Below are 20,086 nucleotides of genomic sequence, written 5' to 3'. Positions count from 1 at the left end.
GGGGGGGGGGGGTGATTGAATTGAAACATACAGAATACTGAATGGCCTGGACAGAGTAGATTTTGGGAAGATGTTTTCATCCGTAGGAGACCCAAGGGCACAGCCTTAGAGTAAAGGGGAGACCTTTTAGAATGGAGACAAGGGGAAACCTTTTCAGCCAAAGAGTTGTGAATGTATGGAATTCATTGCCATAGAAGGCTGTGGAGGCCAGGTCATTCAGTATATTTGAAACTCAGATGGATAGGTTCGAGTATCAAGTGGATCAAGGATATCGGGGAGAAAGTGGGAGAACGGAGTTGAGAAACTCAATCAGCCATGACTGAATGGCGGAGCAGACTCAATGAGCTGAATGGCCTAATTTCTGCTCCAATGTCTTATGGTCTTGTCCTGTGCTTCCACAAAACAGCAGCATTCCAATCAGAGGGGATCACAGAACTTAGCAAGAACACAAATCCACAATTGTTCACTTCACATACAATAACTTAAAACACAGAACTTACTTCTTCATCTTCCAAAATGTCAAACGTTTCATATTCAACTCTGTATTAAGAAAGTAAAATGTTAAACTCCAATTTAAACCATAATAAATTATAATTTCATAAATTACTTTGTAGTCCAAATATGGATACATACCCAGTTTCATTCAGTATTCCCACAATAGTGCGGCTGAATCCACATTTTGCCAACTGGGAATAAAATTACAAGTAACATTGGCAACTGTGACAAGGGTCATGTTCTTAAATGTTTCCTCTTTAAATGTTTGTTCAGCACACAAATAAGCTGAAACAAACCTCATATAGGGTTCTCTCCAGTCTGGTAGGAACCAAAGAGTTGTAAGCAGCAAGTTAACAGTGGCATAACAAGGCAAGTAGCACCTTTCCCTAACCAGACATTAAAGAACACTGAAGCAAAAACATGGCCTTAAAAGCATCGATTACTTTTGATTATTTCATGGTAACAAGTTGCATATACTTCGATTTCGTCATGGTTAATTCAGGTCTCACATATGCCACCATTGACAACTGTTAGTTGAGATAGTCTCCACATTCATACAAACTTTTAATGCATGATATAAATCACTATTTGAATTCATGTTGTTCATTAATAAAAGTATACTTACTGCTTTGTTTCCTTTCATAAACAGGACGACTTTTGACTTATTAATCAGTGCTTTCAACCTAAAAATACAAAGATGCTAAATACAAAGTGTTGTGGAGCGTAGCTATGAAGTTGTGTACACATTTACATCCAAACATTTTAATCAAAACAGGCTACAAGGTTACAACAGCTGTGGTGATGGTATTTCTTGCTGCATAAAATACATCAAATCCACTGCAGTAACAAGTATTAGCTTACCTATCTTCCAATCGCATTTCCGTGTAACAAGTTTTTTCCAGTTCACCAGTCTCAGCTAGCTCCTGGGAGAGAATTTGGGAATTAATATTGACATGCAAAAAGCAAACAAATAAATGTTACTGTTAAGCTTTGGTTTAAAGTAACTTTTAAGGATATCAATTCAGCATATTGCATCATGGTCAAAAGATAATGTGAGCTTAATTAGACACTACATTAGCAAAGTTCAGAAGCATTTAATCAGATCTATTGGATATAGGTTGACTGCAAACTCACCCGTGAAATACTTTGTTTCATTTAGTTACGGTTTTCTGAAATAACAGCTACAGTTTGTTTTAAACTTTTTACAGTAATTAACCATATATGGACCACCCTTGTGACTTTTACAGTTCTCTTATGGCATCACGCTATAGCTTGTGAATTTCAATGCAAGTTGAACTTCAGTGGGTAGCTTATGTCCCATAAAGTTATTAAATGGCTATGCTGAATATACCATCAGGGTTCCATTTTTAATTAGACCCTGTCCACTGTCGAAAACAATGATTACCTTCTTTTTAGATAACAATCATCCATGCTTCATTGCACATATCTGGCAAAATTACCTTACGAAACAGCTGATGAAATAAGTTTTTAGAATGTTATAGTTATGCTTCCTGTATGGTTTTGTCAAAATATTTAATTTTTAGTGAAGAATTTCAGAAATGAAGAACACACTCCATTTTTTTGGCTAATTATTCTTCAGCCACATGGCTGGACTTCATCTTACCCAAACTACTGGGATAAGCCATTCTGCCTTGTTTTCAGTAATAAAGCTGCAATGCATATATTTTCTCCACAGGACACAAATACTACAGAACCAACCTTTACAATATCAAGTCCTCCAACCAGTTCTCCATTCACATACAGTTGAGGATATGTAGGCCAGTTAGAATAAACTTTTAGGCCCTGACGCACATCTTCATCAGAAAGAATATCAAAGCTACAAAAACGAATATTATGCTCATTGAGAATTTCCACAATCTTCTTGCTGAAGCCTGTCAAATAAAACAAGATACAGCAGATTACGTTTGATGCAGTTTTGAGAAATTTCAGGCCCAATTTTTGCAGCAGGGACATTTGCAGCATTACTAACATAAAGACGTTCAATCTGACGTTACTTCGGATTAGGAGCCTTGCAGTTGCACAGGGATTGCACCCACTAAAGTTGGCCCAGCAATATATAATGAGGGATTGAGACAGTCAACTGATCATAATGGACTTACCTCTTGCATTGCTTAAAGAGAAACAAGCAATTTTTTAAAATATAAATTTGAGATACAGGACATTTTCCAAGACCCACACTTGGGTCCTGCAGGAGCTTTCTGCCATGTTACCCTCCAAACTTACACAGAACTCCCTGCAGATGAAGTAGTGAGGACTTCTGGCTAAAGGAACTCTTACTTCACACAAGGCACCCTGAAAACTATAAAGAAATGCTGTACTCTGGCATTCTTGGGTCGAGGCTTATTTTAGGATTTACTTTCCCGCTGGAGTCACAGAAGGGAAAAATATGCTGGAAGGTTCCCAGGTTTTCAGGGTATGGTAGGTCCTAGTTAAACCCTTTTAATGGTTAGTTAATGGAGTAAGTATTTTCAATTAACATCACAAGGTTCATTTTAAAAATCACTCCTGTCAGGCCATGTGACCTAATCAGTACCATTTTGGAACAGCATCGCTCGGTCACTGACCCTTTCCCTTGCTGGTGAATTTTTAACGTGTGGCCTCTGTCACTTCCTAACTTATCCTTTAGCGGGTCCTTGCATTAACCAAACTGCTCATTCCTCACAACTCCGTACTCAACCTGGACTGCTGTTTAAGTCCCAAGTCCCAGTTCAGATCTGATCGCCAAGGTTGTGACCATATGGGTCTCAAATGCACAGAATGGTCTAAGATGTGGCTTTACAAATAAGCACTATAGCAGCACCAGAATCTCAACTATATAGTGAAGCATAGTGGAAACATACACAGCAGACAATGATATTCAGCTAAGTAAACCCATTCCTGATTTCACGCAGAGTATGCAGTTTAACAAAATATATATTTAACATCCCCAGCTTGGCACTTCTGCACCATTGAGACTTGCACTTTCATTATCCCAGCTTTGGACCAGATCTCGATCCTGAACCTGCATTCCCTGTTCAAGAGAAGCAAGTAGTGAAAGGGAGTGTTGAAACTGGGAGGTTCGATAAAATGGTGAGTCCAGGACTGACAGAGACTGCAAGTAGGACACTCAGCAAGATAAGCAGGAGAATCTAGAAGATGGAGGGTGGGTGAAGAAAGATCTACAGTAACTAGAAGGGTCTGAACAACATCTGCAGTGAGCGGGAAGTTAAAAGCAGGTGTGGCAAGCAGGTGGCAAGTTGAAAGTTACTATACTACTTCTATTTTTTTTTAAAAACATATTTGTACATACTTCATTTACTAATTTAGGAATTTATCAATAGAAACATTTCAACATACAAGGTATATTTCTCTGCAGACAAAGGTCAAGCAGAACCTAACTACAGTTTTATATTGATTCTAATGGAAAAAAATCAGATTTGCTTAAAGTTGCTTCACTTATGGGTCATGAATTTCGGGAAAGGAACTACAACTTTAAGTGAAGACATGCAGTGTATCAATTTTAAAAACAAAAAAGACATAAAAATGCCACAATCAAAAATAATTAGAGCAAGGAAAAGAAATAGTTGTCTTAATTCAGCAACAAGAAGAAACAAAAATATACTTCCAAATCAGGTTGGATTGTCCCTTGGTGAAAATCTTTCAGGTGGTGGTGTTCTCACAAGTCTGCTGCCCTGATCCTCCTACATGTTAAAGGTCACGGGCTTGCAAGGTGCTGATGGAGGAGCTTCAGTGTATTGTTGCAGTGCATTTTGTATATACCCGCCACTCTCCAACCATCACAGAGGGGGTGAACATTTAATTGGGTTGAAAGGGTGCCATCAAAGAGGCTACATTGTCCTGAAGCTGCGAGTGTTGTTAGAGGTGCTCAAACAGACAAGCTGAGAGAGTTCCAAAACACTCTGATTTATGTCTTGGAGGAGGACAGACTCTGCAGAGTCAGATGGTGAGTTAATTACCTCAGAATTCACAGCCTGTTATAGCCAAAGTATTTATATTGCTGGTCAATGATTAGCCCCAAAATGCTGACAATAGGGAATTCAATAATAATACCAGTAAATACCATGGGGAAATGGTTGGACACTCGTGTTGGAGATGGACATTACACTGGACTTGAGACACACAAATGATACAGTCTAAGTGTGAATGTTATTGAGGGCTTGCTGCATATGGACATCACTGCTTCTGTATCTGAGGAATTGTGAATGCACACTGTTCAGAACCAATTATCAGTGAACATCCCTATTTCTGACCTTATATTAGAGAGCAGTTCATCGATAAAGCAGTGATTTTGGTTGGGCCCAGGGCAGTGACCAGCAGAATTTGTGTAGCGATACGCTGGGTCTGAGATGACTGGCCTTCACCGACCATAGCCATCTTCTTTTCTGCTAGGTATGACTCTAACCAGTGGAGAGTTTTCCATGATTCCCATTGCCTTCAATTTTGTAGAAAATAAACCTTAATACAAATTAACAGTAAAACATATTTTTTGGATGTTTCTTCAAGGAAAATGGGTACGTTTAAAATTAATAATGTATTTTACTATCTTGACATATATCCACACCTTTCAGAACACATACAAAGTCTCCTTCTGTACAGTAACCAATGACTGTTAAAAAAACAAGTAAATAATTGAGACTTAAAGCATAAATTCATTTTTAAAAAATCAACTTTAAAATTAACAAACACAAACTAATTTGATTGATCAACACAACAGCCGTAAAAGTCTTTTTGTGAATCATTACCAAATTGGCACAAGGGTTGCAATGCTGTACACCGAACAGGTTGAAAATTGATATGTCTGTCCTTTAGGGAAGGAAGGTTGCCAAATCATATTTAGGGCATGAAGGCATGTGCATTGTTCCTATAGAAATGTATTTTTTCCCTCCAAAAATGTTTGCTTTCCAAATGTAAAGCCTCAAGATAAACATCAAATATAATTTGATAGACCTTTGCTTATCTCACTATCTTTCCTGAAATTACACAACTTTGAAGTAATAGAATAAAAGCTTGAATGCATTTAATTAAGATAATGAGCAATTGTTTGACTACAGACTTAAGCAGCCACAGGGAAAGGACATAAAACCACAAAATTGAAGTATACACCATTTTATTAACTATTTGAATTAGAAAAGTGAGGAGTTAATTGGGGAGTCCAGAACTAGAGGGCATAGGTTTAGGGCGAGAGGGGAAAGATATAAAAGAGACCTACAGGGCAACATTTTCACACAGAGGGTGGTACGTGTATGGAATGAGCTGCCAGATGAAGTGATGGAGGCTGGTACAATTACAACATATAAGAGGCATTTGGATGGGTAGATGAATAGGAAGGGTTTGGAGGGAAATGGGCTGGGTGCTGGCAGATGGGACTAGATTGGGTTGGGATATCTGGTCGGCATGGACGGGTTGGACCAAAGGATCTGTTTCCATGCTGTACATCTCTATGACTCTAATTAATTCTGTTAGACCAATGTAAACTTCAAAAGAAAAACAAGGAGCTGTCTCAATAGACTACACACAAAATGACAACCTCGATTAACAAATACAGCCAATGTAAACAGGCAAAATAAATTTTAGCAGAATAGTTTATATTTACGTTTAGTAAATATAAACAGTGGTTTGGTTAGCCCACTCACCTTGAATAAGAAGATTGTGGGTTGAAGCCAATTCCAGGACTGGAGCATAACACTTATGGTTGAAACCAGTATAGTACTGATGACAATACAGTACAGGCAGAGGTGTTGCCTTTTAAATGAGATGCCAAACTGAGGCCCCATTTGTCTTCTTAAGTAAAAGATCCCGTGATACTATTTTGAAGAGCAGCAGCAGAGAAGATAGATCTGATAATGGCACATTACTGTCTGCCAAGTTTACTATGTGCAAATTGGATGTTGCGTTTCCCACATTAAAAAGCGACTACACTGCAACTGTTCTTTACTAGCTGCAAAATACTGAGATACCAGGTGGCCACGGGAATTTAAATCAATGAAAATGTTTAGCTTTTTGCATACACAATAATGAAATACTTTTTTGAATGATTAAAATTGAATTGGTAATATTGATGATAATTCTACTTCTGAATAACATACAGTGACTGCTTTCTATCTCAAGCTTTTAAATGACGAGAAGTTGCAGAGCTCCAAGACAGAGATATTAAGGTGTCCTAGTGCATAAATTGAAGGTTAGTACACAGGTACAGCAAATAATCGGGAAAGCTAAGAGGATGTTATGTTTTATTAAAGGGGGATTGAATATAAGGGTAGGGAGGTAATGCTTCAGTTATACAGGGCATTGTTGAGACTGTAGTAACGTGGACAGTACTAGTCACTGTACTTACGGAAACATGTTAATGCATCGGATGTAGTTGGGAGAAAGCTAATTAGACAAATAAACTGGAATTAACAAACTGCCTTATGGGGAAAGGTTAGACAGGCTAGGCCTGTATCGAGTTTAGAAAACTCTGAGGTGACTTAGTTGAAACATAGAAGATCCTGGGGGGACTTGATTGGGTGGATGTGGAAAGGATGTTTCCTCTTGTGTGAGAATATAGAGCTCGGGGGTCATAGTTTCAAAATGAAGGATCACCCATTTACGACAGAAAAGGAGAAAAAAAATCTGATTCCCTTTGGAATTCCCTTCCTCAAAGGCAATGGATGCAAAGGTAGATAGATTCTTGATTATCAAGAGAAGGAAAGATTAATCAGGCATATGCATGAATGTAGAGCCGAGGTTAAAAATCAGATCAACTATGATCTTATTGAATGAAGGAAAAGCTTGAGGGACTGAGGGGCCTACTTTTTATCCTCGTTTGCACAACGCATTATACCAATCAGCACTAGTTAAATTAAATCATTACACTGACAATGATTTTGTAGACGCAAAGAACATTGTCCCATCTTTTTTAATTACAACGTAACAATTGTATGTGTAGTAAATTCTAAAAGTAATAATTAGAAAATAATTTTATATGTCATATATATGTAAGCAGTTTTTAATCCTACGTTAAATGAAAACCTATTTCTGGCATTTGAAATAGCAATTATTAATGAAACTCTGCAGCTACATTTTAAAAATTGAATTACTCTTACCACATCGAGGTTCTTGAGGAGTTCCCTTCATAAATAACATACAAGGTGCGGAATTTAGAAGTTTCCCCAATTGTTCATTCAAGTCTTGCTTGGTAATCTCACTGTGCTGCTGCACTTTTTTAGTTAACTCAGAAGCACGGGCACCATCTACTTGGTCAATCCTCTGACAATTCTGGAGCAAACATATTCACTTTGATTAAATCGAAGCCATAACTGGAGCAAAGCAATATTAGGGACTTTGAAAGATGAACACTTAGAACTATACTTCCATCAAAAGAAACTATTTCAACATGAAGTTAGCACAGCCACTACAGTCAGATCATCACTATGTAAACGTCACATGCCACCATTTTAAATGGCTTACAATGCAGTAAAGCATGGAAATGAACAACATTACTAAAAACGCGCTAATTATGATTTGTTTTTAGACTAAATCAAAAATAGAAACTTACAGTTGACATAAAAACACCCAAGAGAAAACAAATTATAGTATCTTTATGGGCTCATCAGGACTCAACACTTTTATCTCAACTACCTATTTACTTTTTGAATGCTTGACAATCTGGTGGTATCAGAGCACCAAATTAAATTATTACTCAAAGCAGCATTTATATGGCTTCTGGCGTGTGAGAATTATGGGGAATTGCAATTTTTAATTGTGTCACGAGCATTTGGGACTAGCTCAATGATATAACTTGCTATTCATCATTTTTGTCAGTTCACATGCAGCGTCTCCACTTTTCACAACAGCTTTAAAGTCAGAAGAAGCTAACCATGAGTAGGAAAGAGTAGAAACCTCTTCATTTTTAAAAATTGGTTCTCAATGAATGACAAAACTGCAATGATCACTTAAAACTAACTAAACCAACCAGTTACATGGAAGAAAAAAATGAGTAAGAACATTTTAGGCGATCTTAAATTATTGAAAGTATCTTTCTAACTGTTAATCAACATAAATCAATTTTTTTAAAAAATCATATCACTTATGAATCCTACAACATGTAGAAATCCCTGTACGAGCAACAGGTACAAATTAAGTCTCAACCTTTTGATCCTTGACATGTCTTCAATTTCAAAATCTCAAAGCAAACCAGAGCCTCATCAGCAAAGCCTGCAGATTTTCAAAATGCATTCAATAAGAAAATTCCAAAAATATTTAGAATAAATATTAATCAACTCATCACATTCTTACAAAACGTGTTTGCCAATTGTAAAGTTAGCATACAAATATTTCTTCATTATATGGGGTTAAGTTATTAAACTGAATTAAGAAAAATTCAAGAAAGACATCACGATAAATTATTTATACTGGCACTTTAAGAGTTGTCAAGGTTCTTGTCACTGTAACATTTAGGCAGCTCAGAAACTGGTTTCTATGGCAACCTAAAAATAGAAACAATCCAACTAGTGTCAGGCTTCTTCAAAAGAGCTCAACATTTTAGATGCTGTAACATAGTAAAATCTTACCTTAAAAAACAAGAATGTAGGCACTGAACTAATTTCGTATTTTTCAGATACTTCTGGAACAGATTCAGCTTCAAGCTATAAAAAAATTGTAGCTAAAAGATTGTAACAAATGTGGATTTAAACAGCTAACATTCTTCACATATCAATGACAATATTATATCTGCATGATCTAAACATTTTCACAGAAAATAATTTTTTTTTTAAAAACAAGCTTCCAAAACAAAATATGCAGTGTGATGGTCACAAAACTTCCAGCTTGCCATGATTTAGACAAATTTCTAATGATGTTGGAATAGTCCAGAATGATTGGACCTTCTTACACATTTCACAGTGCCCAAAGTTGTGAACAGAAATTTGGCTGAAAAACATTCAAGTCTAGTAATTTTCATTCATGCACACACACTTGGAAGACACAGAAAGTCTTCACTACTAACTGAAGTAAGATTTATTTTTGTTTTTAGTAACATGTCCTATTCTGACAAATGCAAAAGGCCTCCACAACACAATAGAAATTTGCATTAACAAAGGAGCACAGATTTGGTAGAGGTAGTAGGCGAAGAGAGAAATTGGGGAGAAATGTTTTCACCAATTGGTTGATGAGATTCTCGAATTCGCTACCTGACAGAATCGTCAGCAGTGATTAGCACTGCTGTTAACAGCACCAGGGATTGGGCTCAACTCTATCCTTGGGCAAAAGTCTGTGCAATCTCTACAAATTCTTCCCAATGTTTGTGGGGGTTCCTATGGGTGCTCTGGTTTCCTCTCAGAGTCCGAAGATGTGCAGGTTTGGTGGACTGGCCATGCTAAATTGCCCAGAGTGTCTTGGGATGTGCAGCTTAGGTGGATAGCCATTGGAAATGCAGGGTTACAGGAGCAGGTAGGGGCTGGGGCTGGGTGGGATGCTCTTCAAGAAGGTCAGTATAGACTCGACAAGCCAAAATGGCCTGCTTCCACACTATAGGGATCCTATGATGGCTGTCAGAAACTCTCAAAATATGTAAAAGGAGTAAATAAATGTTTGCTCGCTTTGTCATAACCATCAGAATTATGGTCTACAAGCTGGAAAATGCGGTTAGTGTTGTCAGATCTTTTTTGACAGCCACAGACAGGATGGGCTGAATGGCCTCCTTCTACAGTGTAAACATCTATAAATCCATGACACTTGCAAGGTAATATTTAATGACTTTTAATGCCTTTAGGGATATGCAATCACACAGTGAATTTGTGGTCAGGTGCCGTTCTTTCCAGAAAAGGGTAGAATTTCTCTTCACCAAAGAATTTCTGTGAACCAGCTAAGTTTCAGCAACAATCTGATGCTGACCCACAAATTGCTAGATTCACTCAATTTATCCTGCAATTGTTACAATAGGTGGTGTAGGTAAATTCACTGCATTTTATGTACAGCCAAATAAGATTGACCAACTGCTGAGGGTTTCTTTAATACCATAAAGTACAGAAAATAAACAGGCAGTCATAAGCATTCTCGGCACACCATCACAATTCCATATGTATACAGCATGGATCAGGCAAGATCTCAAAGCTGATTCAAGCCAGCTAAATACATTGAGCCATTCCAGCTACATAAAGTGATTGAGAAACTTCAAAAGTGAATTTGAATGAGCTCATCACACGATAAAGTCCTATGCTATTAGAACTGCAAATTTCTCTACGATTACAACATAAGCCAGCCACAATTTTCTGTGGTCCACCACTATCCATATAAACCCTTCTTTCTATGATTGCATTCAGGACCTTAATAACAAGATAAACATTTCTTCCTTTTTTTCCTTTCTCAGTCTCCTGAAAATATTATGTTCGGGGGGGAGGAGGGACCCATTTTGGAGCTTGGACTGAAACATTATAGCTCTTCATTCTAATGCCACTATTTCCCTGGCTTTTCATAGGTTTTAAACAAAAAACTTTGCACATTTGCATGTAAATATTCTGATTCCAACTCACTCACATGCCATTGGTATTTCACTAGTTTTAGCTGTCCTAACTGCTTAACCTTAGTCATCTCTGCACTCAGATGAGTTTAGTATTTAAAGAATTCTTTAGAATTATAGAGTCACGTAGAGATCTGCAACACAGAAAAAGGCCTTTCGGCCCATTGAGTCTGCACAAGTCAAAAAGAACCGAAGGATTCTAATTCCATTTTGCAAGCACTTGGTGCATAGCTTTGCATGCCTTGTCATCTGACATGCATTTCTACAGTTTCTTAAATGTGGTGGGTTTCATTGTTACAGGAGTGAATTCCAAATTCCCAGCACGCAGTCTGGGTTAAAAACATTTCTTGCTGATTTATATGTTCAAAGAGTTATAACTAGCCAATCTTTGGAGGGACAGAGGGAGGGAGCTATGATTGGATAATATTGGTTATTTTCTTTGCAACAGAGGTGGTATAAATGGCCTATATCCTTTAGTAGAGGAGGAACTGATACCCAGGAATAAATATTGAAATATTTTACAGGTAGTTTAGAAGAGATGTGAGAATATTTGTAAGCCAGATCATGAGAGATCTAGAACACAATGTCTGTCAATTGAAGAGGCAAAAATAATCATTACATTTGAAACATATTTAGATATACATAGCATAATCTACAAAAGTTGGCATCAAGAGCTAGAAAGCAGGATTAGGCTATCACAGAATAGATGGGGAACTGGCCTCGCTCTGTAATGTAAGTTTCAATGATTTCATGAACATAAGTTATACATACTTTTTCTTAAGTGTTCCATAAGTTAGAGATTAATGCTTTATACCAAAAGATTCTGTTTATCTCATCAGAATTATTAGAAAGTGATTAAATTTATTTTTTTTTTAAATAAAGGCCCTGTTACTCAAAGTATGCACTTTTTGATACTTACATTGCAGAAAATTTGGCAGATTAATTGCAAACATTACCTTTACAAATATAACATGTGGATATTCTTTGGACAGTTCGGTGATGACTTCATTCATATGCAAACACTGTTGAGCCCATGATGCCCAAAAATGAACCACGACTAATGACCTAAAGAGAGAATTTTAAAAATTAAACTTAAGTTACAGTTTTTAAAAAAGGCAAGTCTTTATTCATTTACAATACTTTGAAACTATACAAATTTGCATACTGAAGAGACTGAAGTGTGACCTTATAGTGAATGAACCAGTTTTCTACCAAATTTATAGCACAATCCTGAACATTTTATCCAACCTTAATGACAGGCTTTACCCTAACATTTTGACTTAATAAAATCCAATGATACAATAAACCTCAACATAGCCAGTAATTATAGTTAGTGATTTTTGAGAAGATTTGTAGCTCAGGTTGATGTTAAGTGTCTAAGTTAGCTCGCTGAACTTGAAGGTTTGTTTTCAGACGTTTCATCACCATACTCGGTATCATCATCATCAGCGAGAGTCTCTAGTGAAGCACTGGTGGTATGTCCTATCTCTCTATTTGATATTCACTGGTATGCTGACGAAACATCTGAAAAACACACCTTCAAGTTCAGCGAGCTAACTTAGTAATTACAGTTATGTAATATGGTCAGGATTAATAGCCAAGGTAAACGTACTGTGTTGATGACTGTATCTTTGGATTCATCTTCATGACTATACATTGCTTATATTGCATTCCTGGTCACTTATCATCCTACACTCATTGACCTGCTTTATCTCAGCACAGAGAAAGCCACGACCACAAGCACAGCAGTAGGTTCATTCACTGTCCTCAGTCGTTCCACAATTTACTTAGATCGTGACTGACCTGCATCTTAACTAGCTTTATCCAAATTGTTCTGTATCTCTTAAAGTCAATATTAAATATGTCAATCTCAGACTTCTGGGAGACATACAGAAAGTTCTGTACTTTTATATTACCGTTTGTGCCAGACGTTCAGCTTGACACCTCACCTGAATAGCAGACTCTAATGTTAAGGTTAATCTCCCATGTTCTGGACTCATCCAGTAAGAAAATGGTTTCTCGTTATCTACCTTTACAAATCTTGGAATCATTTTCAAACATCAGCAATTAATCTTATGTCAATTGTCTTCAATCAATTGTTAAGGAAATACAAGTGATCTGTGAACCCCAACCTCAATGTAATTTTTTTTAGCCTAACTAATGTTCTGATGAATCTGCAACAACCACAGGATCCTATTAAAGCCAATTAATATTCTCTGAGATTCATTCAGCAATGGGCAGTCTATCACTTAAGGTATAGTATATAAGCTACACACAACTACAGCACCCCTTTTTATTCCAGCCTACTCAAAAAGATGATGAACATACCATAAAAGCTTTTACATATATTTTTATGGCTTAGAAAGGGTGGACGGTGGCAAGTTGTTTCCACTAGGCGGGGAGACTAGGACCCCTGGGCATAGCCTTAAAATTAGAAAGGGTCAATTTAGAACGGAAATGAGGAAACATGTCTTCAGCCAGAGTGCGGTTGGCCTGTGGAATTCATTGCCATGGAGCACAGTGGAGGCCGGGATGTTTTCAAGGCAGAGATTGATAAATTCTTGATTCCCGCAAGGAATTAAGGGCTATGGGGAGAGTGCGGGTAAGTGGAATTGAAACGCCCAACAGCCACGATTAATGGCGGAGTGGACTCGATGGACCGAATGGCCTTGCTTCCACTGCTATGTCTTATGGCCTTATGTATTTATGTTTTTAATGATTATCTGCAGTATTCAAAGGAAGTGGTTTTGTGGTGCAGTGACTGAGTGACTGCCTGCCTGAGAAAGTCAAGAGTTCAAATCCTACTCCAAGATCTGAGGGCCACGGAAGGCATGTACATAAGAACAAAAGGTTTACTATCGATCTATCAATTCTTCCAAAATGCCTGTGACCACGTAATAAGAGTGGGAAAGTATCCCAGTCAGCCACACTTGAATTTCAGTGGCATCCCTCAAACTACAGCCTCTGAAGAAAAAGGTGATGGGTGACTTGATCCAGGAAAAAACTAAGGAAACAGACATAAGCATTTTTTTTTAAATCTACCTCATTCCAGGTGTGGGAAAACATGAAAAAGATGATTCAAGGCAAGTTGTGTTAGCCAGTAGATAACTGAACCCAAAAAGGTGGAGGGGAATGAGGACAGTAGAATTTTGAGGGACAAGCTTGGAACAGAGGGGTAGCAATTAACTTTACTATAGCTTCCATTTTCCCAAGACAAGGTCAAGTTCCTAAAGTGCATAATTAAACCAGAGAACTGTAAACTACTGTAGGATCATTAGTGCAGGTTTTAAAAACGTGGCACTGGAAAAGCACAGCGGGTCAGACAGTATCCAAGGAGGACGATAGTCAACGTTTCAGGCCCTTCCTGATGAAGGGCTTATGTCCAAAACATTGACTCTCCTGCTCCTCAGATGCTACCTTTCCTGTTATGCTTTTCCAGGGCCACAATTTATGACTCAGCCTCCAGCATCTGCAGTCCTCACTTTCTTTCATTTGTGCAAGAGAAAGACAAGACTACAGGGATTGGAATTCTTAAAGATTGGGTAAAATGGAGACACCAGACTATGTGTCAGTGGGGACTAAAATGAGCAGGATGTGGTTTGGGATTGGATACAGGCAAGAGTTTTAGATGAGCTAGATTTTAGAAGCAAGCATGGCAGTGGACGAGAATGTTGAAACCGTTGAGCCTGAAGGTGACAAAACCATGGATAAAGTTTCAGCAGAAGTTGGGTGAGGGTAGAGACAGTTTAATGACACAAAGAGGTGGTCTTTGTGACTGACAGGATATGGAGTCAGCTGCTTAGCTCAAAGGGTTATAGGCTAAAAGGGTTGCAACTAAAACTGGTTGAGCAGGAGACAGTAGCCAGGTGGGGCTGAAATCAGTAACATGGTTACAAAGACCATGACAAGTGTTAAAAGGCTGAGATTTCTCAATGTCCGACTGTTTGAAATAGCAGCACATTAACATACTGTTTGGATAGTGTTAATACCTCTCTTTCATTTTAGAATAGGAGTTAAGAAAATATTTGGGAGGTAGAACTTCACTTTCAGCCCTTCATCTTGTTAACATCATGTTATCAATGTTATAGTTCATGCTCTTTAGAACTTTCAACCATCCTTTTCTGGAACTAAAATTAAGCCAGCACCGATTGTCATACAGATCACCAGCACATACACAAAGCTGAACTTTCATTGTCTTTGGTCTCAGGGTCAAACTTAGAGACAGCCCAAAGAATTGAGTCAATAACCTGCAAACTTTACTGTACAGAGATAGTTATCAAACAGCCTTAGACCATACTGAAACACCCTCAACACTGATTCCACTCCAGAGGAACTCTGGGAACACAAAGCAGCAGTACAGGATACTTCCAATGAGGCCATCAGACACAGCAAACCTGTCCCTGTTCATCTTGATGAGAATGACAAAGAATCAATCATCTTTTGGCAATGAAATCATGCTTCCAAGACTCAGTTGGCCAGCCAAGAGAAAAAGATAACCAACATCAACCATGAAGCACCCGTACAAAGATAAACCAAGGATCTTTCAAAAATGACTAGTGGATCACACTTACCAAAAGTTATTAACCAATTGCTCATGCTAAGCCCATCAGAAACTATAAATCAGCATGTCAAATCAAAAATCATGAGTAGCAGCAATACCAAGATACTACACATTGACAAGTCAGACCTGGACATCTAGTTAGAGTATGTTGAAACAACTTCAATGCCAAATGCATAATATATGGTAATACCATCAACCACACCCAACAACAACCTGTCATTGCAGAGAATTAGATGAAAGTTCAACTCTGGACGAAGCGGTGAACACACCATTACCGAGATAGAGAGATGATGGAATTCCACCTGAAGCTTTGAAGCATGACAATTCCTGAAGGGCTCATGCCCAAAACATCAATTCTCCTGCTCCTCGGATGCTGCCTGACCTGCTGTGCTTTCCCAGCAACACACTTTCGACACTTTCTCCTAACATGACAGTTCTACCCTACATATTAAGCTCTGAAAGAGTTTCAAGGCCTGCCATGAACTGGCTGATGTTATCGTCATCTTATTTGAAAACCAAAGGACAAAAATCAGATTGCTCCAACACCATAGAATTACCATCCTTTTTATTACTAGGAGATCCTGGTTAAAATGCTTCTCATAGAATCCCTACAGTGTGGAAGCAAAACATTCAGCCCAACGGGTCCACGTCGATTCTCTCAAGAGCACGACACCCAGCCCATGCCTATAACCCTACATTCCCCATGGTTAATCCAACTAACTTGCAGACCCTGAACACTATGGGCAATTTAGTATGGCCAATCCACCTAACCTGCAGATCTTTAAACTGAGGGGGAAAAGTGGTGCACCTAGAAGTAGCCCACGCAGACATGGAGAATGTGCAAATTCCACATAGAGGGGAGCCCAAGAGTGGAATTTAACCCAAGTACCTGGTGCTATGAGATAGCTGTGCTCATCATTGAGCCACCATGCCACCTCATGTTGAGGAAAACTTCCAAGAGAGCGAGTGCAGTATTAGTGGTATCACAGACATGGTATTCTCACACAGTCAAGTGCAAGAAAAGTGTCAAGAGCAGGATAAAGACCTGTATGTCCCTTTAGTAGATCTCACCAATAGGTCTGATACGTGAGCAGAAGTTTTTGATAAACTTGGAATACTTATCCAGGTTCCTAGACATAGTAAAGGAGTTACATGAAAATTAGTATAGATAAATCAAAAACAGTGACCTCTTGAATCCCATTCAAATCAAAATGGCATGTAGCAGGAGTATGCGCTAGCCCTGATGTTATTCATCATAATGTTGAGCAAAAGAGAAGCTTAAGGCAGATGTTTACTTACACTTCTAAACTGACAGATTGTTTCCATACCATTCATCTTAAGACTCATACAAACACATTGGAAAAACTAAGTCATTAACTTCTTTTTGTCAATAAACTGTGGTCTCCTGGTCCATTGTCTGTCCTGCATGCACAATAACACCCTCTTCAAAAGGGGATACAAGTCTTCAGACTTAAAGTCCATTTGAAGAAAAGTCCACCAACAGCCTGCACCCCAAGAAGAATATTGACCAAGCACTGGAACTGAGGAAACTGTGCAGAATGTTGTCAAGCAGTTCATTCATTTCGAAAAGTTATCCTGTTTGATGTTATGAGAAACAAGGAGGTGGACAACAGGTTTCCTAAAGCAAATTGAACATGCAGCAGGCTTTACAATTACATGTGCAGCAACCACAGCCTTACAGTACACTCTAAATCCAAAGTGCTCAAAGCTGTGCTCCTCAGTACTCTTCTGTATGATACCAAATCTTGGGTCCACATGCCTTCTGGAACGTTTTCATCAGGGTTGCCTCCAAAGCATCCTCAAAATCCTCTGGTAGGATTGCATCACAAACACCGAAGTTCTGGAAACATCCAACATCACCAGCAGTGCCATTCTCCTACAAAGCCAACTATCTTGACCAGGTCACATTGTCAAGATCAATGACAGTCAACTGATCAAGATCACACTATATGGAGATCTGACCAGCAGTAATCAATACAGTGGATCTCTGTGCAAACATTTCAAGGACATCCTGAAGAAGTCCTTTTTTGTGTACCACATCAACCATAACTAGTGGGAAGCTCAGGTCACAGGACGTGATGCCTAGAGATGCTAAATCAGGTATACTATAAGACACTTTTGAGACTGAATGAATAATGAACATTAATGAGAAAGAGGAGAAGGCTAAGTCCAATTGTCTGCAGCAGCAACTACATCTTCATTGCCACCCAATGTGGCTGAATCTGAGAGTCACAAAAAGATATCACTAACCACTAGTGACCTGCAAACAATTTCAATCATCCTAAAATCTGCAAAGTAGTGTTGAGGACTCTTAACAACTTACATCCAGATGCTCCTAAATTGTAAGTATAACATTGTAAATATTCTTCCTCTTCTACGCATGTTCATTTTGTTGACATCAAAATAAAAGAGATTTGTAGTTGCACTATATCCCATGATTTTGACACAATAACCATGTTCAGTATCTGGGCTGATCAACACATTTTGAAGTACACACTCTCTGCTTGCCACAGATTGACAAGAAATCCAGTTGGTTATGTGGGATATAAATGAATTAATGTTATTTCTGCAAGTATAAATTCTGATACAGAACAGGAATGAGAAAATACATATTCAGCAAAAAGAAAGGATATGTTAGCATGAGACGTGAATACGTGGTGGATGTGTGGGCAAACGGGAAAACATCTGTTTTCCCCGCTTGCACAGAGACACAGGAACAAACCCTAATTAGAGAGGTCAAAGTGGCCTCTGGATGGAAATAGATGCTGATAGAAGAAAAGATATGCCTAATCAATAATCTACAATAGACTGACGTCAAACACCCTTATGGGAGTCAGAGATAAGAGTTTGTCATGGACAAGACAGGATAAACAGAAGTTGTGGGATAAGTCTTAAGGAAATCTGTGATGTAAGCGAAGCAGGGAACAGACAATGGAATAAGGAAAACATATGGGAAAAAACAGTATAAATTGCAAGGGTTTTTTGGGATATACTGTGCATTTTGTCATTGCCTTACCTGGTAATGAGACAAAGCACCCACCTATAGGTGTATAAATAAATGGCGGATTCAGATATTTGTCTCGGACTGAAATTATTAAAGTGAGTGAGCTTTTGTTTCTCACAGTTATTATAATAGTTGTTTATGTAATCTGTACATAAATCAAATTCAGTTTTAATAGTACTAATATGCTCTGTTTACAAATTAAATGGATTAATACTTTATGATTGCTTAGGCTGCAAGCAACAGAATGAGCTAACACACTCTAAAACATGCTGGTCATTTTAAGTTTGCAAAGACCATCCAAAACCAAATGAGACAATAAACATTAATAAACATTACATTGCCGGCGTTCACTGTTTTAGCAAATTATCCACAACTTGCTTTCAGTGATTTTATCATACCAGGTCTTGAACTTGCACTCGTTCTTTGACTGTTTAAATGTAGACATTTGCCTCCATTAACCTGCCCTCTCAAGATTCCTAAATATAAACTCAACAGCATCTCGTAATTGTTTCCCTTGTTATTTGCGAATGGTAAGCATCGGGACTACCGTTACTCCTACAGAGAATAAATCCTGACACAGACTGAATGATGCAACACCCTGTTTGCTCATCGCAATGTCTGTGTAAATACACCTTGACGGGAGATAACGCCCACATAAACAAGTCACCTGCCCGAGCCGGTCGAACGCATTCGGAAGAAAGGGAAGGCGGAAAAAAAACATTATTGCTTGAAAATGCCTGCCAGATTCTCTACGGCTCATTTGTTTTCAAGTAGAAGACAATGCCACTGTTAATTATACCGAATTAGCTCTCGTTTTTATTTTCGAATGGCACAATCCCTCTTGCCCCAGACAGCAACAATGTGCTGAGCTCGGTACAACCACTTCGTGTGCCTGAGGTTTCGCCGCTCCAGTCTCCACTCCAGCAGCGATCCTGCCTGGATCCCCCTCCCACTGAGAATCCGCCGGGCTTCCCTCCAGTCTGGAAACACAACAACAGGAAAGACTGAGAGGGGAGCGCCCCTGGGCCTAAGCGGCGTTCCCGCACACCGGCCTTTCCAAATCGGGGACGGTCCCTCTGCCGCTTCCATTTCCCCGGGAAATGGGGTGCACGCTTTCCGGGAAACTCCCAAGCTTCACCTCCGCGGCCCCAACCTACCTCTTCGCTCTTTCCAGCACCTCCTGGAACTGGGTGGAACTCTCAACCGCCGCCGCCATGATAACCAGACTGCACTAGTGGCACATCGAATAATCAGCGTGATTGTGGATTGATTAATGATGCCTGTTTGCCCTGCCCACCACCTTTCCTCTTAAGGCATGACCCAGCTCCAGTCTGTCACTGAGCACCATTGCAAAGGCTTCCTCACATCATACAACCTGTTAATCCATTTTTATTTGGGGTGGTGCACTGTTATATCCATTCCCTTACTAAAGCTGATTTATTGAAAGGGTTCGTAGACAGCATGAGCTAAGTATTTATCAGCTTTG

At 38.8% G+C, this 20,086-nt stretch overlaps 1 protein-coding gene across 1 annotated transcript; it reads right to left on the bottom strand.

Annotated features, from left to right (window-relative positions):
• Window positions 1-395: 395 nt before the first annotated feature.
• glrx3 (glutaredoxin 3) lies at window positions 396-19,901 on the bottom strand. The gene is made up of 9 exons (XM_043686228.1): window positions 19,758-19,901; window positions 11,971-12,079; window positions 9,069-9,143; window positions 7,602-7,773; window positions 2,215-2,387; window positions 1,357-1,418; window positions 1,121-1,178; window positions 634-686; window positions 396-540 (listed from the first exon to the last, which is right to left on the bottom strand). The coding sequence occupies exons 1-9, from the start codon at window positions 19,814-19,816 to the stop codon at window positions 483-485; spliced, it is 819 nt and encodes a 272-aa protein (XP_043542163.1). The 5' UTR covers window positions 19,817-19,901; the 3' UTR covers window positions 396-482.
• Window positions 19,902-20,086: the final 185 nt, after the last annotated feature.

Source organism: Chiloscyllium plagiosum, unplaced genomic scaffold (genome assembly GCF_004010195.1).
Source record: "Chiloscyllium plagiosum isolate BGI_BamShark_2017 unplaced genomic scaffold, ASM401019v2 scaf_7792, whole genome shotgun sequence".
In the NCBI taxonomy this organism is placed as follows: Eukaryota; Metazoa; Chordata; class Chondrichthyes; order Orectolobiformes; family Hemiscylliidae; genus Chiloscyllium; species Chiloscyllium plagiosum.
The sequence above is the reverse complement of the archived record's forward strand: the minus strand, read 5'-3'. Positions and strand labels throughout refer to the sequence as shown.

Excerpts from the sequence above, each read along its gene's own strand:
- glrx3 (XM_043686228.1), bottom strand. The coding sequence starts at position 19,816 with ATGGCGGCGGCGGTTGAGAGTTCCACCCAGTTCCAGGAGGTGCTGGAA. Across the intron at positions 687-1,120 it reads TTATGAAAGGAAACAAAGCA|TTGGCAAAATGTGGATTCAG; the intron begins GTAAGTATACTT and ends TTTTATTCCCAG. Across the intron at positions 541-633 it reads GGAATACTGAATGAAACTGG|AGTTGAATATGAAACGTTTG; the intron begins GTATGTATCCAT and ends TTCTTAATACAG.